This window comes from Cynocephalus volans, chromosome 2 (genome assembly GCF_027409185.1).
Source record: "Cynocephalus volans isolate mCynVol1 chromosome 2, mCynVol1.pri, whole genome shotgun sequence".
Lineage (NCBI taxonomy): Eukaryota > Metazoa > Chordata > Mammalia > Dermoptera > Cynocephalidae > Cynocephalus > Cynocephalus volans.
In genome coordinates this window covers 38,714,751-38,740,688 of record NC_084461.1, presented here as the reverse complement: position 1 = coordinate 38,740,688, position 25,938 = coordinate 38,714,751, and the positions used below count along the sequence as shown (strand labels likewise).

General features: G+C 35.2%; 2 protein-coding genes across 4 annotated transcripts in view; one reads left to right on the top strand and one right to left on the bottom strand.

The window, feature by feature from the left end:
* Positions 1-724: 724 nt before the first annotated feature.
* SELENOP (selenoprotein P) lies at positions 725-10,493 on the top strand. 3 transcript variants are annotated; one of them, XM_063086891.1, is made up of 5 exons: positions 725-785; positions 4,026-4,237; positions 5,033-5,245; positions 6,572-6,689; positions 9,069-10,493. In XM_063086891.1, the coding sequence occupies exons 2-5, from the start codon at positions 4,035-4,037 to the stop codon at positions 9,681-9,683; spliced, it is 1,149 nt and encodes a 382-aa protein (XP_062942961.1). In that variant the 5' UTR covers positions 725-785; positions 4,026-4,034; the 3' UTR covers positions 9,684-10,493. The 3 variants fall into 3 exon arrangements, with proteins under 3 accessions (XP_062942961.1, XP_062942962.1, XP_062942963.1); XM_063086892.1 differs by having other exon boundaries at positions 9,069-9,665; XM_063086893.1 differs by having other exon boundaries at positions 9,069-9,638.
* Positions 10,494-10,606: 113 nt separating this feature from the next.
* CCDC152 (coiled-coil domain containing 152) overlaps positions 10,607-25,938 on the bottom strand; it is a 42,749-nt gene continuing 27,417 nt past the window's right edge. Inside the window, exons 4-8 of the mRNA XM_063083665.1 lie at positions 25,316-25,380; positions 21,744-21,846; positions 13,586-13,713; positions 11,027-11,110; positions 10,607-10,729 (exon numbers count right to left, since the gene is read on the bottom strand). Of these exons, the coding sequence (XP_062939735.1) occupies positions 10,607-10,729; positions 11,027-11,110; positions 13,586-13,713; positions 21,744-21,846; positions 25,316-25,380 (503 nt within the window). The remainder of the gene's footprint in view (positions 10,730-11,026; positions 11,111-13,585; positions 13,714-21,743; positions 21,847-25,315; positions 25,381-25,938) is intronic.

Here is a 25,938-nt window from a genome sequence, read left to right as displayed (position 1 = left end):
TTTTACTTTAGATTCTTAAAAATTTCTATGGGAATACATAGGTCTTCCAAGGAGTAGGACTTCTGTAAAATGAAAATGAGGCCTGGTTTCCCTCAGATAGGAGGCCTATTTTATTTCCTTTCCTTAAATAAAAAAAAAGAGAGCAGCAGTCTTGTGAGATCTCATACCAATTCAAGTTTTAAACAAAGCAAAATAATCCACACATGTCTGTAATTACAGGAGACCAGAATAATTTTTAAAGGCAGGTGACTTTTCTAGCAAAGCTTACACAGTGTGGGTTAGGCTAGCACATCTTCATCACAAAGGAAAAGGAAAAAAAAAAAAAGCAAAAATGAAACTTTTTCCTTTCCTTTTCTTTTTTTTTTTTGTTTAAGCAGCAACATAACTCGCTAGCTCAGCAAATGTTTTTCCCTATTATAGACTGAAAAAAACATGACTTGGAGGTCCACTTTACCTCTGGCCCTTCCTCCCGCCTCCGACTGTACCATTAAACCCTAAATGCTGGGGTGACTGAAAAAGATAGGGAATAAATCAGTAATTGTCAAAAATGTTTCCCCCCCTTTATGCATGGCAGCACTTCTGCTTTCTTTTAAGTTAATAATAATAATCAGATCAGGAGTTTGCTCTGCTTGGGAGGTTACTGCAAGAGTGAGCATTGAACTTTGGACTACAGCTACCAGATGAGGTAAACAACAGGACTATAAATATCCATTTCTTGCTGTGGCTTTGTGGAACTGCAGTAGCAAAGCAAAGAGAAAAGAAGCAGGCCTGTTGGAAGGGGCTGTGTAAGTAGAAAAGTTTGTTTCCTAATACTTGATTGTGTACGTAGGAACTTTGTTTTCCAATTCTTGATTCTTTTAAAGTTTGATAAATTTTCTGTTTTTGAGTCTGAGAAAATGTGTTTTTTTTTCTTTAGAATAGATTAAGAAAAAAGATGGGTGAAAGAAATAAAAATGATAGAAAAGAAAAAGAACAAGAGTCTGAACTTGAGTGTGGTGGGTGAAGATTCCAGTGGGCATATCTGACAGTGTTTATTGATTTCTGTCCTGCTCTGGAGCAGGGGAAGCCGAAGAAATCTAACACTTTCACTTTGCAAAATGCTGTCATGTTATAGAGGCAATATGTTTACATTTAGTTATTCACACTGAAATGTAGAGTGAAAGCAAACAGGAAATAAACAGGGGAAAAGCCCCATATATTTGAAGAGCAGAGACCGAAACATGCTAATTCTACACGTTGTAAAAATGTCCAAGGACATTATGGGCAGTTTCAGAAAAAAAGCGGGGGTGTCGCGGCTTGAGGGAGAGCAGGTTTGGTCCCCAGTGCAGAAGTGGTTAAACTTAAAGGAGTTAAAACCCGTGTCACAATCAGGTGGTCTGTGATTAAGTGCATAGTTTTGTAGTTAAGGATGGAAGCTTTCGGATAAATGAGGGGCTTTCAGCTGCTGAAGTTCAAAGGAAGAGGATGGAGAAAGTTTCTGTATATCCTGACTTTTAATGGGGAATTTTAAACAAATATAGGTCTGTATGTGGTTTTGTAATCGAACAATTACTGCAATTTACTGCAGTACTTTCCAATTTTCATTGCATCAGATTCCCAGTAAAACCCGTTTTGGTATTTATTTTCATTATTTTTATATAGTTGTCTGATAGCTATAATTATACTCAAAAGTTTATTATGTAAAAATGATTTTAAGAAAACACAATCAAACAGCCTATTGATTTGTATTGACAGAAGAAATCTGAAAGTGTAAACTCTGTAATCCACTACCCTCTGCCAATGGCTTATTTTTCTATTAAAAACCTAAACGAGGGAAATGAATGAAATAGTCTTTTGAAACTCTGTGTGTGCTGTATGGCAAACTGAGGGTACCAAGTGCTGAATTTATGTTGAAGGTTCTGTAACTACTGAATTTATTGTCTAGAAAATAGGAGAAGTCTAGCCATTCTATTAAAAAATTAAATAGCTTAAATGATTTTGATGTTCTCGTTGCTATCCTACGACATAGGATATAGTTATTATAAGGAGACCCATCTAAAAACTATCAATATATTGCAATAGTTAAGATTAGGTTGTTTTGGATTTGATGGCACTGGTTTGAATCCAGTCTCTCTTGTGACTTCCTATCTGTGTCATTGTAGACAAGATGCCTTAAACTTTCTCTTGGCTGTAGTTTCCTCAACCACAAAAAGGGATAATGGTCACACAGTTGTTAGGATTAACTGACACAGAATATAAAAGTACTTAGAGCCTCCTGCTTATACTTCTACAATTGCTTAGTAAGTGGTAGCTGTAATAAGGATGTTTATTAACAATGGAGATAGCATCCTAAGGAAATTTCCTAGATTTAGTCCAAACATATCTTCATCTTTTTTAAATGTTAGAACTTAAAAAATATTAGAATAGTCAGGATGGCCTTAATAAGACATTTAATTTATCCTCTCTTCTTCCTCTTCATCTCTCGCTCTATTTCTCTCTCTTCCTTTAGTTAAACTTTTACCAAGATATCCCATATATTACATTGTATAATGTTGAATATACTAATTATCCTGATTTGTGAATAACATATTCCATACAGGTATTGATATTCAATGCTGTACCCCACAGATATGTACAATCAACCATGTTTTGATGGTAACAACAATTAAAAAAACCCATATAGTTAAGAACTTCAAGGTGTTAAATAATGTGAAAAGTAACTAGGTTTAAAAAATTCTTGTCTATATTTACCAGTACTTTAGAGCCTAAATCAATCTGATTTTAGCTTTTCTACTCCCCTCTTAATTCTGGACTCATTCTAGGTAACTTATCATTAGCTCTCATCACCCCTCCAAAAAATGTTTTTCTTTTTCTTTTTTTTAAAATCTCAAATCAGTGCCAAAAAATGCACCGATGGCCTAGTTCTGGAATTTTGTCCTGATCTTTCGCCACAGACTCTTGTATCAATTTGAGGCTAAATTACCTCTGTGGATTTCTTTTTGCTCATCTCTGCTGAATGTGTTCCTTTTTTCACCACCTCTCTACAACTCTCTCTTTCTTTGTTGTTTTTTTGTACCTCTTTGCTGAGAGAGCTAGCCCTAGTGTTGGGGATATTTCTGGTCAGATATTGAACATTTTGACTTCCCTGCTCAGAGGGGGCATCTTTTTACCAAAGAATATGCTGCCTAGTCACAAGAACTTCCTGAAAGTACTGGTAGCCAATAAATAGACAAATTGAGTGTAGGTTTTGGTGAGTCTTCAGTGGTACAGGGGGCAGTGATTTGTGATATTTCTCCTTGGTCAGGTATTTTCCCCCTTGGTCATATTTATTTTGGGTGTGTTAATAACGTTATGGCAGGCAGTTTTATAAATGAAGAGATTTAAATCCTTTAATATTAACACAGATTTAGACTTTAAGGAATAAGAGAAACAGAAGGGAGCCATACCCAAGATATGTGTGAATATAGAAGGTTTGCACCTTAAAAGCGAAGGGCCCAACATGAGCCTCATTCATGTTGGTCCATCATCCTTGCTGCTACCTCTTTCTTTCTGGGTTCTCTTTCTGTGCTGGCTCTTTTAATTTCTGGTTAGAACCCATACTTACCCTTTCCTTCCTTCGACTGGTTGAGGACAGAAAGACCAGTCAGGACTTGGTGTGTCTCCAATACAAGTCAGATTGTGTTTGCAGACTGTTACTTGGTTACATAAACGACAGTCTGAACATTTTTCTAAACATGTATCTTTTCCTAGAGAAATGCTTGGCTGCCTGATCAGGCAGATTTCCACAGCATGCTTACTAGAATATCTTGCTAAGCCAGATAGTTAAGAGACACTTTGACAACTCCCCTGCCTCTGGCTGATCCCTTCCCCTTAAAGGAAGATTTAGTGTGGGGAAACCCATTGTAATGAGCCCAACAACACAGAGACAGAATCCACAGTCTTGATAAGTATAGTAAGTAGAATTATACCTGCTGGATTTATAGAAATTCATAGTTATGACTGTGAACTTATCTATGAAGAAGACTGACAGGTTCTCTCTTTTACAGGACCCAGCAATGTGGCGAAGCCTGGCGCTTGCCCTGGCTCTCTGTTTCCTCCCCTGGGGAGGAACAGAGAGCCAGGGCCAAAGTTCCTATTGTAAGCAACCCCCAACCTGGAGCATAGGAGATCAGAATCCAATGCTGAACTCCTATGGTTCAGTGACCGTGGTTGCTCTTCTTCAAGCCAGCTGATATGTGTGCATTCTGCAGGCATCCGGGTAAGATAGTTTTTGTGTGGTTTATGATATCTTAAGGGGAAAGCTATTAGATACATACATACATATGTACATAAAACATAATAAAAATAGAAACAATATGCTTATTGAGTCACATTTTTTGAAAGACTGTATGTGTTTGCATAAAACATATTGGAAGAGAAGTCTAGGAGGATATATATTAAAATGTTTGTAGTGGTTTTCCTTGGGTTACGGGAATTTTTTTTTCTTTTTGTGGACCTATATTTTATAACTTCCTACTAAATATGTATTATTTGTGCATTGAAAATATTCTAAAATGTACTCCTGCAAATGAATCAGTTACTACAGTATAAGAAGGCAAAGAAGAGTGTTTTGCCAGAGTAGAACGAACACTAGACTTGCTACTAAGGGTCCTGGGTCATTTAAGAAATACAAGTGGTCTTCAAAAAGTTTGCAGAAATATTTGTATTATTTTTTTAATTCCATTTCGCCACGAACTTTTTGAAATATCCTCATATATATCAAAAATATTTGTTGGCTTGTTCACAAGATATTCATTGGGTAGAATTCTATGTACATGTAAGATGACCTTACTTCATAGGGCTAATTTGAGGATTAAAAGAGCTAATGTTTGTGTAGGTATTTAGCATAAGGTTTTAACTGAGCACAGGTTTTAAACAGGTGTGGGTCAGTCAAAAATAGTAAGGAGAGTTTTATGTAAAAAAAATAAAATAGACTGGGAAGGAAGAGAAAAGAAACCACTAATCAAATTGGATGTAATGATTCATTTTATGCATTTTTCCCCAAATATTTTAGATTGGAAGACCTGAGAGTAAAACTGGAGAAAGAAGGATATTCTAATATTTCCTATGCTATTGTTAATCATCAAGGAATCTCTTCTCAATTACAATACATACATCTTAAAAATAAGGTTTCAGAGCATATTCCTGTTTATCAACAAGAAGAAACCCAAACAGATGTCTGGACTATTTTAAATGGAGACAAAAATGACTTCCTCATATATGACAGGTGTGTACACACACATTCACACACACAAACATACTCCAAATTAAAAGATACCTGCTTTGTACTTATTTATTTACTTATCATTTTTTCCCACCACATGTAGCAATCTTTATACAATGCCATATGTCCATCCTCATCTCATATAATGTCTCTTTAACACTCAGAAGTGAAAACCACTTTCTTTTTAATATTTCTGAAATAATTTTCTTGAAAGTAAGCCATGCAAAAGAGTTCACCATTCTAATAGAGAAATAAAGAAAATTAACTATACGTTTTTTGCCCTGTAAATTGGCATTCTGGTTAAATAAAAAGAAAGATCAATTTGTACATCATGTACCTCTAACCTAAGTATTTTTTGCAGATGAATAACCACACTTTGCAGACCATACTTGCTTATCTGTAATCTAATTAATAATTTTAAGGCTACAAACCTGAGTTTCTGAACTTTAAAGCGTATTAATCATTTAAGTATGATGTGCATGAATCTGCTTTTGATTACATGAACAAATAAAACATTCATATTTTGAGGGAACCTCAATACATATATTATCTGCCACTTCAAACATTCTTTGTGCTCTGATTTCTTTTTGCTCTTCAGAGTCTGGTGAGCCAGACTTTGCCTAGGCCTAACCCCTACTTGGTCTTACAGTAAATATATTTTTTTGATATTACATTTCATTATTTTGGGCCTCCAAAATTCTAATTTAGTCAGGTCCAAAGTACTGTATAACCCTCTGATAGTCACATAACACCATATATACTGGGTAAAATGTAGGCAAGGAGGACATTTCAATTCCACCATTTCTGAGAATGCCAAGTGTTATAATTCCAATTCCTTTACTGTGCTGAAATTTTTGTTGCATCAGATATATATTTAAGTAAATGGGCTACTGGCCCAGGCTTGGAGATTCTTTTGCTGTGATGTGATTTCTTGTGTGGAATTTGTGCTGCCTTAGTAGTTATGAAATGCTAATGTGATTTGCAAAGCCTAATTTATAAGTTAGTGGTTTGGGTGCTGGTGGAATGTATAAATCAGTTAAAAATTGTATTTGACCAAGTCACAATGACTATACTACACATTCTTGATATTATTTAGTGACATATCTATAACATTTCAAAATGCTAGTATTAGACTCATTGTAGTCATGCTATGACCTGACCTGGTATACAGTGCTCACTTGTAGACTCCATCCAATGAAATTTACTGATTGTGTGAAAGGGTCTTAGTTATAAAACCATTAAACCTATAATACCTACCCAAAACCATGCTGGAGAAGGGTCATGATACAGAAAATATTGTAATGACATTGCATTTGTCTTTTCTTTTAGATGTGGCCGTCTAGTATATTATCTTGGTTTGCCTTATTCCTACCTAAGTCTCCCATATGTAGAAGAAGCCATTAAGATTGCTTACTGCGAAAAGAAATGTGGAAACTGCGATCTCATGGTATTTTTCTCAATTATTTTTTTTCTGGGAGGAAAGAGGAAATCTTTCAAGAGCTATCTAAATAAGTTAGCGTTTTATGATAAATTAGCCAATCGATGTTTTTGTTGGTGTACTAAAAATAACAATACTTTTTATAATTGTACACATTTCCAGTTATGTGATACATACTTTAAAACATCTTTTAAAGGTCTGTATTGTTGCCTTTATCTAGAAGCGTTTTCTAAAATAAAAATCAATGTAGATCATACATTTCAATTACTGCCAAATGATGTTACATAAGTGCTCAAAGAATTTAGTCAACACTAAAACAATATTATTGTAGTAACCCGAATATGTTCACACAAGAGCGTAGTAATAGAAAGCTTACCCATGGCATTTACCTGCAATAAAATTGGGGCTAGATTACTACTTAATTTATCAAGGATGCAAGACTGTCAGCTTTTTCGTGAAGCCCTTATACTGTCTGCCCATTCTGCAGTTTGAATTGCTGCATTAACTTCAAAATGGAATGTTTTCTATTCATTACTGATATTTCTTTTCTAACAGCCATGAAAACTTTCCTTGTTAGAAGCACTATACTTAATTTTTTTAATAAAAAAGATATTCAAAGAATTGATTTTAATTTGTATTAACCAGACTTCTTATCCCTTCATATCAAAAAGAAAAATAATTCTAAGCAATGTTTCTTTGGTAGGGCAGATTGGAAAAATTTGAACTCAGGCTTAAAAACAATTCTGAACTTTATTTATGACCTATACTTCCTTCACAATCTTTCCAGCACTAAATAAAGCTACCTCAAATTTTAACGAATCATTTAATTAATTTAATTAGTTGTTAAGGAGCACAGCAGGTTAATTACTCTAGTTATGTCCTTTTAATGATTAGAATAAAAAATCTTCACACACTTTAATCTTCTTAATAACCCTATGAGGGTTTATTTTACTGCTTTTAAAGATGAGGAGTCTGAAGTAATGGAAATAAAGTACTAACTAAATGTCTAATATATACTAAGTACTTCACAAATGCTAGCTGTATTGTTTCCTTATATTTGGGGATTATTTCTGTATTTCTCATTTGTGCAAATGCCTGATAAATATATCTCATTGAATTGAAAAAAGGCAAAACCAATTCCTATAATATGTTTAAAATTTATAACCATCTCTAAATAAGAATAATATACTATATGTATCTGACATGCCAAATCAGATTAGAGTCCTTCTATTTCATTGTCACCTAGAAGCTATCAATTATATGACATATTATTTTATGTACTGTTAAAAAATGCTGCCAATTAAAGTAGGATGCAATGGTAAGACACCATCAATAGTAGGATACATTTTAATTTTAGAGATATCAAAATGTGCAAAAATATGCATCACAGAATCAGTGAAATATAGTAATTTTTTTTGAAATTAATTAGACTAATACCATCGCTACCTGTGTTTGCTTAATCACTGAATACTTAGCACATTACACAGTGTATTTTAAATATTTATCAAATTGTTTATATGTTCATAACCAAATACTACTTAGTTCTCATTTAGAAGTAATTCAGAAATAACCCCAAAACACACTTAGTAATTGTAAGCTAAAATTCAATGGAATTCATAAACTTTCAAAACCTTCAAAACATGGAACCACACTACATAGTTAGTCTTTGGGTTCTGAAGTTGATTTTGTACTTTTATTTACAAATCAACTTTAGGTTGAGGTTTAATATTATGTTGCTATATTTATAGGCTATGAGTCTGTGATTTGTGGGTAACACAAAGCAGTAAAGACTTTCAGTAAATTAAAGAACTAGTATCATACAGAATGGACTATTCTGTTCAATGGGAAACAGGCAGTAATTTGCTACTTTCAGCTGACAGCAACACAGTAAGGACACATTAGCAAAGCTTTGGTGAAGTTCAAAACATTTCCTGGCATAGGCTGAAGTATGAAAAACTACCAGTTTTCAGCAGAATTTACTGGCATTTTTGAATTATCATAGAGAAATTAGTTTGCTTCAGAATACAGTAGTACATCAGATACATTGTTGACACAGGTGTGAAATGTTCCATGTAGGTTAGTTGTTTCTAAGATTTGATATTTGGTTGACTTTACTGCAATCTAAGTTCTTTTAGCCAGTTTACTTAGTTTTTCTTCCACAGATGTAAATACAATGGTTTAGCTTTCTCTTTAAGCCTTTAATAAAAAGTCCAGGTGTTGAGACTACCATTGGACTCTTTTCTCATTGACATGATGCTAGAAAAACAAAGCCAGCTCTATCCTAATAACTATTTGGAATTTCATGTAAGTTAGCTCTACAAATCATTTTTTATGCAATCCTGCTAAATCTATAAATGTGTTGATAAGTGATTTATAAATTTGTTCCAGACTCTCAAAGATGAAGACTTTTGCAAAAATGTATCTTTGGCAACTGTGGAAAAAACAACAGAGGCTCCACAGCCACATCACCATCACAAGCATCATCACAAACATGGGCATCGACATCTTGGAAGCGGTCACCTTTCAGAGAATCAGCAACTAGGAGCACCAGATACTCCGCCACATCTCCCTCCTTCAGCCCTTCATCACCACCATGAGCACAAGGGTCAACATAGGCAGGGTCACCCAGAGAGCTGAGAAATGCCAGAAAGTGAAGGTTTACAACTTTCACTTCTACAAAAGAAGCTCTGTCGAAAGAGATGCATAAATCAGTTACGCTGCAAGTTGCCCAAAGATTCAGATTTGGCTCCTAGTAGCTGTTGCTGTCACTGTCGGCATCTGATATTTGAAAAAACAGGGTCTGCAACCACCTGACAGTGTAAAGACAACCTCCCATCTTTGTGTAGCTGACAGGGACTTTGGGCAGAGGAGAATGTCATTGAATCTTGTCAGTGACGTCGGCCTCCTGCTGTCTGACAAAGTCAGCAGCTTATGCCTACAGAAGCCAGCACCAATTGAAGCTGAAATATTAAGGCAAAAAAATGAAAATGACCTTCAAATTAAATACTTAAAATAGGATATACTCCCAAGTCATTCTAGACACAATTTCATTTCCACTATTTCTATTAGTAAACCAAAAATAGAAATTGGATTTCTACAAACATGGAGAAATTTACTAGATTGATTTCCAAATTTCAAATTTTATGTCATTGAAATTTTAACCCAAACCAAATTTTCATTATGAGGCAACTGAAAGGTGATTGTGGCTTTTGGTTAATATGTCTTTCTTTTTCTTTTTCCGGCATTCTACTTGCATTAATGAGAACAGAAACATAAACTATGACCTAGGGGTTTCTGCTGGATAGTTGGCAATTTAGAATGGAGAAAGAACAACAAAGACACGTTTTCCACTTTTTATTTACTTAACTCTCAAAACAATATTATCTTTGTTTTTTTAATCTTACATTTTTAACTGGTTAAATCTTTACTTAACACAAGAATATTTTGCTAGAAAAGCATATATGACTACATCTTAAATATCCACTTATACTTTTTTGTATCCATGACTCATATCTTGATTTTTACTATTACATGTGATTAAAGCCTTTGTATTTTGTTTTTTTTTACCTAGCATAGCATCACACTCTTCTAAAATTTCAGTGGCTATCTTGAAAGATATAAGGGGAAGATAAAGGAATATTGTCTATCTCTAGACTGCTTAGAGAGTATTTCCATAATTAATGATGGTACTATAGGTAAACCAATCCCTATAAACCTGAACTCCTTTATGGTTAATACTATTAAGCAAGAATGCAGTTCAGAATTGGCTAAGGTGTGGATTTTTCTAAATAAACTCAATATAAAAAGTTTAAAGCTGTCTCTTTTTTTGTTATTATTTAGGCAGTATGCTTATATTGAAAAGAGAAGCAAATTTTTCAATTGCTTTTAAAGAAATTAAAGAGCAACTAATGAATTTATTGCTATACTCAAAACCATCTACGCTTAAGGTGAGAATCTTTGCCAACAGAAAGGCGTTGCTCCAAATCACAAATGGTATTACGAAGAATTGCAATCTCCTTGTTTTTTTCTTCTTGAACATGTTGAAGCTTCTAAATGAAGCAGAAAAAAATTTGTTAGTGCAATTCAGAAATAATAAGATTAAGTACAAGGAACAACAAAACAACAACAACAAAATATACTTCTGCTTTACCCAAGTATTAAAAAGGATACCTTATTTTGAAAGGTTTATAATTTCAGTTTTGTGGGACTTAAGGGGGTAAAATTGGCATTAGGATAAAAAAAACCCCATTAGATATATTGTTAATAAATATTAGATAAGTTTTATAAAAACACACTAAGAAAACTTATTTTCTTACACAACAATCGTGGGGGAAAAACTCACATACCCTTCTGTAGATACTTTGCGTCAAAACAGATGAATCCGCATATGGCTTTGACTTAGTTTGAACTCTTGCTAGTTTGGCATCAAACTGAACCAAGTTTAAAAAGAAAGTTATTGAGAACATTCTAGCTAAACAATTAGAAACAATTTCTATAAATCTAAGTATCTAAGTAAAATCTGTGATATCCTTTGACATTATCTGTAACTTAAGTGTATTCTCTGTATAGTAGACAATAGAAAAATATGTAACAAACAATTTTTAAGAAAGAGCAAAGAACACTCAAATAAGATTGACCCTAATTGCATGGTAAAATCACCCAGGGAGCTTTTTAAAAGTACCAAATTCCCGGGCACTATCTTAGAAATTCTGGGGTGCAACTAGCATCATCACTTTCTTAAAACATCAGGTGATCTTATTGTGAAGTCAAATGTTGAGAATCTAGTTTAACTTAAAGATAGATAAAAATATTTTCGTATTACCATAAGTGTACTTTTGTAAAGAAAATGTAGTGTAAGCAACAGTCACCCCTCTTTAGAAACTTTGAGGCTGAATAATAGAATTTGGGTATGATTTTGCTGATTTAGTCTGAACTCTTGTTGGTTTAAGTTAAACTGAATCAGGTTAAAAATATTCTCAGGCTGTTCTCACAGGCCAATTTTTTTTTGCACAATATTCCATTATAATTCTTCCCTTCAGATTTAGTTTAATGTAGCCTCTCTGAGAACTAAGAATAAATTCTCTGTGAGATTGTATTCTGGTGGGGAGAAAAATGGATAGTTACAAAGATGACAAATAACAAAGAATTCTGCATACTATTCAAATAACAGACTTGGGCTAAACCAATGACAGGGCCCAGATGACAAACAAAATGGAAATTCCCAACCAGTGGATTAGAAGTTGGTGGTAGATCTTGAAATATGGCCTACTGTATATTACTTGGCCACCCAGCCCTCTCTGAGACTTGTGATTACATTTGTCTACTAGGCGGTGGCAGCAGCAGCAGCAAAGAGCCTCGAAAGGTGACATTTGTCATCTTTCTGTCCAGTGATTATGCATGGTACCTCACCAAGCACTCCAGGCATACCAAAATTTTAGGAAAATGAATAGTAAGTTACTTTACTAAGACCTGTGAATTAGATTGAGAATGATAAATGCTGGTGAGGTTACGGAGAAATAGGAACTCTCATCCACTGTTGGTGGGACTGCAAAAACTGGTGCAGCCTTTATGGAAAATGGTATGGAGGTTCCTCAAACAATTACAGATAGATCTACCATATGACCCAGCTATTCTAGTGCTGGGAATATACCCAGAGGAATGGAAATCATCATGCTGAAGGGATACCTGTACTCCAATGTTTATTGCAGCAGTATTTACAATAGCCGAGAGTTGGAACCCGCCCAAATGTCCATCATCAGATGAGTGGCTAAGGAAAATGTGATATATCTACGTAATGGAATACTACTCTGCTATAAAAAAGAATGAAATATTACCATTCTCAGAAACATGGATGGACTTAGAGAACATTACATTAAGTGAAATAAGCCAGGCCCAGAAAGAGAAATACCACATGTTCTCACTTATTTGTGGGAGCTAAAAATAAATAAGTAAATAAATATACAAACAAATAAATGGGGTGGGGAGGTGGGGGAAGAAGACACAACAATCACAACAATTCTTTGAACTTGTTAAGACAGAACAGATATGATGTTGATAGGGGGAAGCGGGGAGAGGGAAGTGGGAAAGAGGAATTGGTAAAGGGACACGAAAATCAACTACATTGTACATTGATAAAATAATAAAAGAAAAAGACCTGTGAACTCTTACAACATAAAGTAAAGTGGGAGTCGGGGTGGGGAGAAGCAATAGAAGAATGATGGAAAGGGAGAGTGGTAAAATCTAGAAAAAATTTAAAGGACAAATATTTTGTCAAAATATCAATATCTGTGAGATTCTGATATCTGATTAACCAACTGAAAAGGCTTTTGAGTAAAGAGCTGGTGGCTCAGCCTTTGAGATGCCCTGTTTATAGTCCCTTTTACAATTTTTTTAAAGGAATTTGGTTAGTTTGCCCCTAGAATATATGTTTTCCCAGAAATTTATTAGAGAGAAATTTGTCTCTTTTTATCCCAAGTAAAGCAAAAGGAATTTCTAGTTGGTTTACCAGGGATTCACAATATCTGCTGGGGAGAAAGTAATGTTAAGGATTAGAAACATTCTCCCCATGCTGGAAGGATAGTTTTATGAAGTCTGACTGACTAAACTGTAAAATGCAGGTAATCCCTGAGTCATCTGTCCCCACTCTCAGAGGAAATGACAATTCCTGGAAACCAGGACTGTTTGGACAACTGAAGAGTCCCACCTTCAGGTCAAGTGCTGAATTGACAGTGTAGCTGACAGTTGTGTGGTTGACCATTGCATCTGATGGAAAATAAGCATGTGCAAAGTCCTCTAACAGAATTGTTTCTAGTCCTGAAATTTATCTCACTGTGATGAAAAACATTCAAAGTATGGTTTAGACCAAGGAATGTATCCTCAAGTTTAGCAGACCCTTAAACACCCACCTCTAGCTGTAGTTTGATTATTTCATTTTGTTTTTCCTTTTCTTGATTTCTTAACTTGGCATTTAATTCTGAAATTTCCATCTCCTTTTTCTCTATTAGTTCTTTGTGCTTTTCTTCATTTAATTCAACTGAAAAAACACAAAAATATAGAAAATTCATTCATTTAGCATTTCAAAAATATTGTAAGGTTATATTTTATTAGTATTTAAAACAATTCACAAGATAGTAAGTTCTGTTAATAAGATATATTTTAGAAATTGTTTATGTGTAGGGTACCTTTTATATATTTTGGACAAGACCCTGCATAATGTTTGAAACACATAGGTTGCTCATCAAATGCTTTTGAATGAGTAAACTAATTTGTACTCTTAAACATCAATGGCCTAGAAAATAAATGGCACATTCAATGGTTAAGGAGGGACACAAAACCTGGGTTCCTAGGTATAGAGGACCCAAGCTACTAGATGACTCTAGAGCTACATCAAGCCCCCGCTATACTGTTGTAAATGATCAGACCTCTCTCGTGTTCACATCAAGTCTTTATGCTTCATCAAATTACTCTTCTCTCAACTTCCTTGTTCCTGTTAATGACACTAGGCCATTTAGGACAGGAACCTCAAGGAAATCTTTGATTTTAAAGAGAAAAGAAAGAGTGAATTAGTCTACAAGCCGCACAGATAGGGCTTCCTAACTATCTCATGTAGATATTTAGATAATTGATTTTTAGCCTTTTCCAGTATTTGTATTTAGGCTGTAAATTTATCTATAAACGCAGATTTAGCTGTGTCCCACAATTTTTGATATATAATGTTTTCTACATAATTTAGTTCAAAGTATTTTCTAATTTCGTGTGGGATTTCTGCCTTGGTGCACAGGATATTCAGAAATAATTTTCAGATGTATGAGGGGTCTTCAAAAATTTCACGAAAAGATTCTTATTATCTTTTAATTCCATTTTTCCATGAACTTTTTGAAGTACTCTTGTGTAGAGATCTAGTCACCTGTATTTTATCAAGTTTTCCTTAGTTGCAATGCAGTCAAAGAACCTACTCTGTATGATTTCAGATCTTTGAAATGTGTTGAAATTTGCTTCTTGGTTCATGATATGGTCAACTTTCTTAAATGTTCCACACACACTTGAAAATAATGCATTCCCTGTGTCTATTGGGTATAGTGTTACCTATATATATCAATTAGTACCTGTTTGTCAATTTTGTTGTTTAAATTGTCCATATTATTATTGATTTTGCATGTTTGCATGTAGTTGTTTTTTTTTTTTTTTAACCACCAAAAGAGGTGCATTCAAATCTCTTATTACAATTGTGAATTCGTCTTTTTCTCCTACTGGTTTTACCATTTTTTGCTTCATATATTTAAAACCACGTTATTTAGTACATATAAATTTAGAATTGATTTTATATCTTCCTGGTGGATTGAACATTTAATCATGAAATATCCATTCTTATTTCTAGTATTGCTTTTCACCTTAAAGAATACTTTGTCAAATATTAATATAGCTATGCCAGCTTTGTGTTGGCTACCATTCGCACAGTATATCCTTTTCCATCTCTTACTTTAAATCTTTCTATCTTTATATTTTAGATGTTTCTCTTAAAAGCAGAATATTAGCAGAATTTAATTTTTATCCAATCTGACAATCTTTGTCTTTTAATTAGAACATTTAATCAAGTTTTATTTAATGCATTTACTAATATATTTGGGTTTAAATATACCAGTTTATTATATACTATGTTCATTTCTCTATCTTATCTTGCCTTCATTTGGGCTGAGTAACTATTTCTATTACTCTTTTTCTCCTCTGTTAGCTCAATAGTCATTAGCTTGCTATATATTCTTTTATTCCTTCTTTAGTGGTTACCCTAGTGATTACAACATGCATACTTGATTTATTAGAATAGAATGAAATTAGTACTTTTACCACTTAATAAGCATTGAATCCCCCAAGTTTTATGTATCAGAAACTTGATCATTACCTTGACTGTTTAGACTTTGGGAAATCCTTTTATGATTATTGAAAGGTGGGGCCTTGAAGAGGTAATTAGATTCTAAGGACCATACCCTAATGAATGGATTAATAATGGTGGTCATGTGTGTGGTTCTGAGGGCTTTAAAAGGAGAATACACGAGAGTCTCTCTCTCTCTGCTTCCACCATCTTGCAATGTGATACCCTGTGTGCCTGAAGCCATCACCAGGGAAAACCATCACCAGATGTGTTCCCTGTACCTTGAGCTTCCCAGTCTCAAAAAATGTAAGCAATAAATTTTCTTTCCTTAAAATTACCTAGTTCTAGGTATTTTGATATAAGCAAAAGAAACAGACTAATACCGCTTTATGGACATTATAAGAATATTATAACACCTTAACTCGATTTACTCTCCCTCTATCTCTGGTAGTTTTGTATTATGTTAACTCAGCTAAATTAGTACTATGTTCTTCAGAATTCCCTTTCCTGTGTGATTCTAAGTTAGATTTGGCCACAAGAGAAATATGCACAAGATTTGAAATGTGGAAGTAAGGCAGAAACTAATTTGCTCTGAAGGTCAGTGTAGGATGCTAGGCAATGTTGCAGCACACACAGGGTGTTGCTTATCTTCTGGCTCACCAAATTAGCAGCTATTATTTTCTGAATGTCAGTGTAGAACACCGGGAAATGTTGCAATTCATGCAAGTTTGTTGCTTTGCGTTGCTTCACCCCCCCACAGATTTGTCACCCCACTTCCCCTGGGTGACAGAGATGCAAAGGATTACTCAAAGCCCATCTCTTCTGAGCAGTGAGAGGCCCCAAAGTTGTTAATCTCCTGGAACCCTCAAGAGAGAGGCATTCCTTCTTTGGGAAATTAATGCCGAATTGGGGTTCCCTTCCTGTATTTATTTTCCAGACCAGGAAGTTACAGGAAGAGAACAAAGGTGGGTTATAGTTTAACAGTACAGGCTGGTAACTTTCAGTGAAACAAGCCCGATGACATTCCAGTAAGGCAATTAAGTGGTCCTATCAACAACAGTTTGATCTTAGCAAACATTCCTTCTTAACAGCAATTTCTCAGTATCTTTACATAACAATCAGTAACTAGTCTGTCTTTGAGCCAGCAACCTACTGTGCTGCAATCCTTATCTTGCAACAGAGACTTATACCCTGAGCGAAATTTCCAGTCCTCTGCAAGGTCAATATTTGAAACTACAAGGCTTTGGAAAACCAGGCCCTGTGAAGTACATATGCTTTATAGTATATTGCACACGAGTTGTCACTGATCACTGGCTCACTTTACTAACATGGAGAAGCATTTGGTTCCACAGCTTCATAAGCTCCTACCAGACTTCTTCTTTTAGCTGCTTTGAGTATCAGGACAGATGTCCTTGAAGCTCCATGGCAAAGGCACCATCTTTTCCTGTAAGTTGCCATGTAATCAAGGTTGGAAGTCATAAGAAAGATGCAGTTTCCTCACTCTTTCCAACTTCACATCCAGTTTTTATCTCTAAGGCCTTTCTAATTGCAGCAACTTTAGGCTCAATACTAGATGCAGAGACAACAGCCTTCTGTAGACTTCAGTAACCAATTTCTGTGTCTCATATGCTCTTTATGGTATATGTTATCTTCTTGACTTTTCCTGCCTCATGTTAGACATTTCTGATCTACCCTCCAGCTTACTAATTCTATCTTCAGTTGTATCTAATTGGCTATTAAACTCATACACTAAAATTTTAGTTTTAGTTATTGTGTTTTTAGTACTCAGATTTTCACATATTTTTTTTTATTATGGTTTTCAATTCTCCATCAAAATTCCCAGTTGAGAACTTTAATTCCCCGAATATATTAATCAGAGTTATTGTAAATTCCATATCTGATAATGCTATTATCTGGATCATAATTGGATCTACATTTATTTTCTTTTTAAAAATATATAATTGATCTTTCTTAGGTTGTTTTTATTTTTAAAATCAGGTTTACTGAAGCATAATGTATATACAGCAAAATCTCTTTTGAGATATACAATTTGATGAGTTTTGGCAAACATATGCAATAACCTAACTACCACCAGAATAAAAAAATAGAATTTCTCATCATCTAATAAAGAGTTCTTGTGCCCCTTTGCAATCCATCCCTTTACTGGTACACTGTAAACATTGATCTTACTTTTGTTAGTATAATTTTCCCTTTTTCCAGAAGGTCATATAAACAGAATCGTATGGTATACCTTTTGGGCCTGGCTTCTTTCATTTACCATAATGCTTTTGAAGTGATCATATTGCTGAACTTATCAGTAGTTTGTTCCCTTCTATTACTGAGTAATATCCATTGTATGGCTGTACCATGATTTGTTTATCTATTTACCAGTGCATGGATTTGCTTGACTCCAGTTTGGGGCCATTAATGAATAAAGTTGCTATAAATACTCACAAGCAGGTCTTTGTGTGGACATATGCTTTGATTTCTCTTGGGTAAATATCCAGGAGTGGGATTGCTGGGTCATAGGGTATGTGTTATGTGGTGGCCATGAAAATGAGCCTCTCAGATATCAGGGAGTCTCGCTGATCACTGCCCCAGCTCTTGCACTCTGAAATCCATTATTACCTTTGAGCTGAGGCCATGTTTCCATGATTTGCAACCAGTCAATGACAGAGTGTGAAAGGGACACTAAGGTGCGCCAATTCCTGGGGGATGTGGGAATCTTTCACAGTTGAATTTGAATCAAGGACTCCCCACTGTCTTTGCTTAAACTTTCTTAGAACTGCACTTAGAACTGCCTAAGACTTTAAAAAAAAAAATCCAACCTTCTTTGCTTTTCTTTTTTTCATAGGGATAGACCTGACTTGTGGACTGACAGTTCACCCAGCTTTCTCTAGCTCCCTTCCTATTACCTCTCATAAGCATTTTCTCCAATAAGTCTCTTGGATGTCTGATCCCATCTTGGTGTTTCCTTCTTGGAAAACCTGAACTAGCATAAGAATACAGATAAAATGGGTTTCTGATATTGGCCCAATTACCACTGTGTGGGCAATGAAGAACTTTCTTTAGTGGTATGCGAAGTACTGGCAGTTCCTAGTATACAATGGGGTTCTGATTGCTACAGATTTCACCAGAAGTAATCTGCGGAAATGTTTTGGTGGTGGGGAATGCCTTGTAGGAGTGACAATTCAGGCTTTTTAAAGATGGATGGAAACAATGCCCATAAAGACAATAGAGTTGGCTAGTTACTGCTAAATTAAATTGACATCACTTGAGAAAGTGAGGGCTGATAACAAGAACATAAATATTTAAAGAATAAGTGGGAGAGCCAGAGGAACTCTTTGGTAGCTTACATACATGCTCTTTCCTCTGAAGAATGGCCACAGCTGACCAACAGAAAATTTAATAGAGTTGAAGAACTCCAGAAATGTTTAACTGCTTAGCCCAAACAGGTCTACCATGATAAAATTGGGACCCTGGCTGGGAAAACCTGAGATCCTAAAAAATAGTATAGGAACGTCTAGATGTGTCTCTGAGGATGGTGGCTCTGAAAATCTCTTTAAATACTTGGAGTTTGGTAAGGTATGAACTTTCCTTATAAGAGTATCACTTCCCTTGTGCTTACAGATGCTGCAGAGGTTCCTCTCAGAAGCTGCTCCTACCTCCTCTTTTGGCTGCTAGGCCAATAACTATGGGTGAAGCCCAGCCTAACCTGGCTGGAGGAATGCTGGGGCTGGAGCTGGGGCTGATAAGGGAGGAAAGTGATTATACCTCAAAGGATCTGCAAGAATTATTTCGGTTGTATCAATAAAACCTATATGAGTACCCCTGGGAATAGACTTTGACGGTGCTGGATCAAAGGAGACAGAAAGTAAGACTGGGTAAGCAAGAATTCATTGACTTGAAGCTACTCTTTAGGGACAAGGGACATAACACCCCAGCAAGGACCCCAGGAAATGGGACAAACGCTCTTGTGGAGTGGCCTTCAAGCTCTAGAGAAAGCCAAGACCTAAGCTGAGTAAAGTGGAAATGCCCAAGCTGCCCTGGCGGATAGTAGAGAAAGAAATAAGGAGACTGCAAAATGTTGGCATGCTCAAATGGATACATTGTGTGAAAACCTACTAGAAGACACACTGTTAATCAGGACCATCAGAAATGTGCTGCTAAGAGGCAAACCAAAATCACCAAAAAGTTCAATGATCACTCTCCTCTGCAAGCCAGGGTTGATAGTAGAAGAGATGGTCACAGAGCTAGGCTCATTAATATTCATGCAGATGAAGCCCTCCCACCACCACAAAGTAATAAAAGCCAGATGATAGTGCTTAACTGCCAAAAGCTAGGAGGCCACAATTACCACAATGACTAGGAAGGTCAGAGAACTGCCAAAGGGACTTGATCTGCAGAGAGTAGTAGAGATAGTTAATAAATGGGCAGCCAATTCTGCTTAACATCTACTCCAAAAAAACAAAAAAACAAAAAAAAACCAAGAATGGAGAAAAAGCAGGTGTCCCAATTAAAAAATCATCATTCCTTGCCCAGTTCCCAGACCTGAACCAATTTTTGGATCTGGAACCCATTGGCTGAAGATATGGTCAGGCCCCTGAGAAGGATGTACACTTAAACAACTCCTTTCCCTGGTGTCCCCTCAGAAAGAGTCCCACAGGAACCATGGAAGAGTTGCTACCTGAACCCATGTGGAGAAATAAACCTGTGTAGTACAGAGGATGGACTATGGTGGCCATGAAAATGTACTTTCTGATCTCCAACTTCAGAGAGCATAATTGACTCACTGTTTTCATGACCGTGTTTATGATCATGAAGGCCATGCTTGCCGAGAGCTGCCTAGCCAATGACAGAGCTTGGTAAGGATACTAAAACAAACTTATTCCTGAGAGTTGCGGGATTCCTTTGATGGGCCACTTTGGCTCAACGTTGCTAAAAATTCCCTAGGAATGCGTCACAGTCTAAGACTTTTCCTACCCAATATTCTTTCCTTTCTTTTCTTCTTCACATAGGTTAAACCTGCATCATAGACTCACAGCTCACTGAATTTCTCTCAGTTCCCTATTTGTCTACCCTCATAAATGTTTTCCTCAATAAATCTCTTGAATGTCCAATCCTGTCTTGGAATCTGCTCCTTAGAGGATCAAAATTAACTCACTGCATCTTTAACTTTAAAAGAAATTGTCAAACTATTTTTATAGTCCCACCAATAATGTATGAGAGTTCCAGTTACTCCACATTCTTATCAACACCTGGCATTGATAGTTTTTAAAATTTTAGCTATTCTAAAAGGGGCAAGGTGGTACTTCATTGTAGTTTTAGTTTGCATCTCCTTACTGACTAATTATGCTGAACATTTTTTCATGTGCTTATTTTCCATCTGTATATCTCTGGGGTAGTATCTGTTCAAGTGTCTTGCCCACTTCCTTGTTGAGTTATTTGACTACTTATTGAATTGTTAGAATTCTTTATAGTTTATTGTCTTAACAGTGTTGAAGGACAGAAATTAATAATTTTGATGAAGTTCAATTAAAATTTTTTCCTTTATTGTTTGTACTTTTTGTTTCTTTCCAAGAAGTTGTGCCTAACTCAAGGTCGCAAAGATAATCTCTTATACTTCCTTTTAGTGGTTTTATAAGTATAGGTTTTACATTTAAACTTAACATGCATTTCAAGTTAATTTTTGCATGTGATGTGCATAAAGATGGTCTCATTAAGGATGGTTTTTAATAACTGTATGAAACCAATTGACCTTCAACATAGCTCATGAGAGCTGCTTTACTTAAGGAAGAAAATTTCCTTAGTGAAATTTTATTCAATATGCTCAGCATATAAATACAAAAATTATTAATTATATATTTTATATTAATTTTAAAAGGACACTAACTGTTTCACATTAGATAATATTAAGTGCTAGCCCCACGAATCAAATTTAGGTATGTGTATTCACATCACATAAATATATAGAAAGGTGCAAAATCTAAAGTAAAGTGGTGTTGTAACACCAAGGTCAAGGATTCAGATTCCCTTACTGTCTAGCTGCCAAAAGAAAAAAAAAAAAAAGTCTAAAGTAAAATGCATCAAGGCAGTGTTCAAGAATACTGGCTATTATTGAAAAAAATTTAAATACACCTTTAAATTGTTTTATAATGTCTTAGAATTCAGTAAATTAAAAATAAAAAACTTACCTTTTTTCTTCATGTCCTGATAAAGTTTGCTTATTTCTATCTTATGTCCTTCCTCTTTGATTTTCATTTCAGTTACAAGTTTGGCAATCTTATTCTTATACTCCTGGAGATTAAAATATATATTCATTTTTTAGATTTAAATATGTGCATACAACTTTTGATTAATTAGTTTTGATTAATTTTGTATGTATGTAGTGAAGTGCTTATTTATATTTTTAGTTTTAATTTTTTACTTGACAAAAATAATATATATTTATGGTGTATAACATAATGTTTTGATATATGTATACATTGTGAAATGACTAAATCAAGCTAATTAGCATACCTATTACTTTGTATACTTATTTTTTTTCGTGGTGAGAACATTTAAAATCTAGACTCTTTAGCAGTTTTTAAGTATATGATATGTTTTTATTAACTACAATAACCATGTTGTACATCTCCTGAACTTATTCCTTCTGCCTCACTGAAATTTTGTACCCTTTGACCAGTATCTCTCAAATCACTGGCTCCCTGCCCTGCCTCCCAAAGCCCCTGCTAATCACCACTCTCCTCCCTGCTTCCATGAGTTCCATGAGAAAGACCAATTTCTGATCCAAGGAGATAAAACTCATATAGAAACAATGTCTTTTTATCTTTGCTTCCTAAATACTCATCACCGGTGTTTAGCATATCACATTTGCTCAAAATATTTAGTTTAATTGTATGAATAAATGCCATTACAGCATTAAAATATGTTCAATATAAACCGAAGCTATAGTTTAGAGCCAACAAAAGGCACTGTCCAATAGCTAGCAAGCTTATTCTAATGCAGGATGAGTTTCTTGGAATGTGGGCTGAACTTCTGTTTCTGAAAATTACATAAATACTACTAATCCCAGAAGGAGGTTAAGCACTACCCATGGTGAGCGTTAGCTTTGTGAGGAGCTGTCTAGAGAAAGATGGATTTGGGATTTGTGAGGTCCTTGACAGCTGACTGAGTTTAGCTTCTTAGGCTGTTGAAGCATAAGGGTAATTTATTATGCTAAGAACAGGGAGAAGAGCATTGAGAATGTTGATAGAAGAGAAAGTCCTGCAAAGATAAACTTTATAATTTTGCCAGGGGTATGATCCTACATCAAACAAACAAAAAACAAACAAAAACTACTTGCAGGCTTAAGATGTAGGTAAGAGAAAAGGAAAGTGAAAAGAAAAAAAGTTAAGTTGGATAGTAGGAAAAAAGGCAATAATAAGGGCAAGAGGTCAAGAAAAGCCTCTAAACACCATAAAAGCGAGGACTCACCATTGTCTTCCCAACTCTTTGCATATATATCTTGATGTATATTTGTTGAATGAATGGGAGTGCCAATAATTATTTAGGTCAAAGCTCTTAGCCTAGACCAAGTGAACAGACTTTTGAGGGTCCATCAACTTCCTGAAATTTTATGCAAAAATTACACGTGTGTGTGTGCGCGTGCGACTTTGAACATTTTTCTCAGAGAGGGTTCAAACTTTCAATAGATATACAATGGCATTGAGGAGGTTAGAAAAAAAAATGGTCAAGATACACTGGCTTAAATGTACATAATAAAAAATAGAAACACATCCTTCTGGATTACCTCAGTTCAAGGGACATACTCTGGATTCCTATTTGTGCTACTTACTCTGCCAGGCAACTTGCAGAAATGGTCAAACCTACCCAGCCTCTTGGCTCTGATTAAAGCTGAGCATGTGAATACAGGGGTGAATCTTACAAATTACCATTTTCAGTACGAATGTATGCAGGTTTCTAGATGGGTAATTACAGAGTGGCTTTTATAAACTACTCCTGACTCAAATGGGTGCACTAAGCTGTTGCAGCTCTGAGAAACCACAAGAGATAAATTTACGTACCTTTACATTCCCCACCCACTTTGCTACCTGAAGATGCCACCACTAAAGTGGAATGTTTCTATTTATTCAGTAAGACCCAGAATTTTCATTCCAGCCTCCAGGCATGAAGACTATCCTAGTGTTTGGGCTGAGCTGGGCTGTATCTCACTAAGTTCTTTCCCCCCATTTTAACCTATGGCAGAACTAAGGAATTTATTCCCTACCTTTTTCTAAGGAAAAATAAATTACAAAAAAATAAATAAACCTAGCCCCAAAAAATTATATTTGGTTGCTTTTTTCTCATTTGTGTTCTGGGAGCTTTAAATTCCAAGGATTGTATTCTGGTTTTATAAAACTTAAAGATTCTGTAAACACAAGTTACAAAAATCCTCCCAGTCCCACAAATGTTGCCATTAAGTACTTCCTGAGTTTGTTGCCATTAAGTACCTCCTGAGTTTATTCCTAGGTAGTGGTTCTCCATGAGTTTGCGATGTGTCTGGAGGTTTTGTACTAGGGAATCCTCATTGGATTGAGGTCATTTTTAGCTTGTTTTAGACAGCAGCTGATTAAGAAATTCAGAATCTTGGTCTGTGGCATTTTCTCTTTAACTTCCATCCCTCTGAAAATTAAATTTCTATAATGTTCTATACAAAGCAGTATTCTAGGGCTTGAACTTTTAGAAAGGAAAGGAGGTAAAATTGTCCTTACCTCAATTACAGCCTGACTTCGGGATCTATTGCTGAGCTCTAGAGTCAGGATATGGAAGGTGTCAGGACAGAATAAAGGAAAGAAGATAATGAAAGGGGGGAAAGGATGGGATACATCCCAGAGATACTTGAACTACCTCAAAATTGGTGATGAGAAGCTAAATTTTCCAAGAGCCAGAATGCTATTTATTACTGCTGAGTGTTACTCAGATGTCCTGGGCAGGTTTTTAGAACTAGCTTGTGTTTCTTCAGAGGCTCCTCAATTGAGGAACCAGACTGAATTTAGAGAAAATGTTTCAAGTTGATGCCCGCCACAGATTCAACTCAAGTTTTAGAGATAGATCTGCCAGAATTTGACATATTGGCTCTTGGGAGATGAGAAAAAGCATAGTAAAACTCCCAAAGGGTAGAGAAATGAGTACTGACAGTTATTAAGCATCTCTTATGTTTTATAGGCACTGTGTTATATGTTTTACAATTGCTATTACCATATTGTTCCTATAGGAGATAAGGAATAGTAGAAGAAGGTATGGTGGTCCTCGGTAGAGAATTAATTTGTGATCCATATAAAATGCCCCTTTCCTATGGATGCTGCAATGATTACTCAAATCATAAAGAGTTCTGACTCATTTACTTCATAATGAAAAGAGTTCAAAAGTGCTAATCAATGTAGTTTACTCTAGAGTAAAAACTCTACTAACATAATTGAAAAATATGCAGCAAAATAACCACATCTCTTTTTGGTAGAAAGAAAAAGTAATGCAAGTGATACATTAGTATACTATATTTCATAAAAAGACTAGGGTTCTCAAAACTTATATTATTTTTAAAACATATTTTCACTTGTTAAAGATTTTGGCATATATATGCACACATATATACACACACATACATCTCCATATACACATACACTAATTTTTGGATGTGTTTAAAAACACCCCCCCTATTTTTTCTAATTTGAAAAGACAAATGCTCTACAGAGACTCAATTGAATATAATGATATGTAAACTCACTTGTTCATTAGATTTTAACTTCTCTTTTATAAGATCAGCATTTCTTTTTAATTGTTCATTTTCACCTGTGTAAAAATAATCAAAGAACATCCTAATATATAGATAGCACTTTTCAATTAATATGGAAATGTGTTTAACAGTCTAGCTTCCATTCATGTGCACATTCAACAAACATGCATCCAGCACCTACTACACATCAGGCACTTTGCTAGACACTGGGAATGTGGAAAGAAATAGAGTTATTGCTATTCGAAGAACTTATAGCCTGGTGGTGAGACAGATGTTTAAGAAGTTACAATATGCTATGATAACTGCTCTATAATGGCAGTGTGTCTGTGGGAACCTGTGAAAGAAAAGCTTATCCATGTTAAGAGAGGGCATTCTAGACACAGAATATAGCACAGAAGACCATGCGCTTGAGTGAGTATAGCATGTTTAAGAAAGCTATAATTCAAGTACAGTATTGCTGGAGTTTAAAGTGTGAGAAGGTGCTTTATTGGTTGGGGCCATATAACCCAGGTGGACATATTCTATATGACTTTGGATTCTGTTTTATAGGTTACAGGGAGACATCAGAGAATTTTGAACAGTGAAGAAGTGAAATGATTGGAGTTACATCCTAA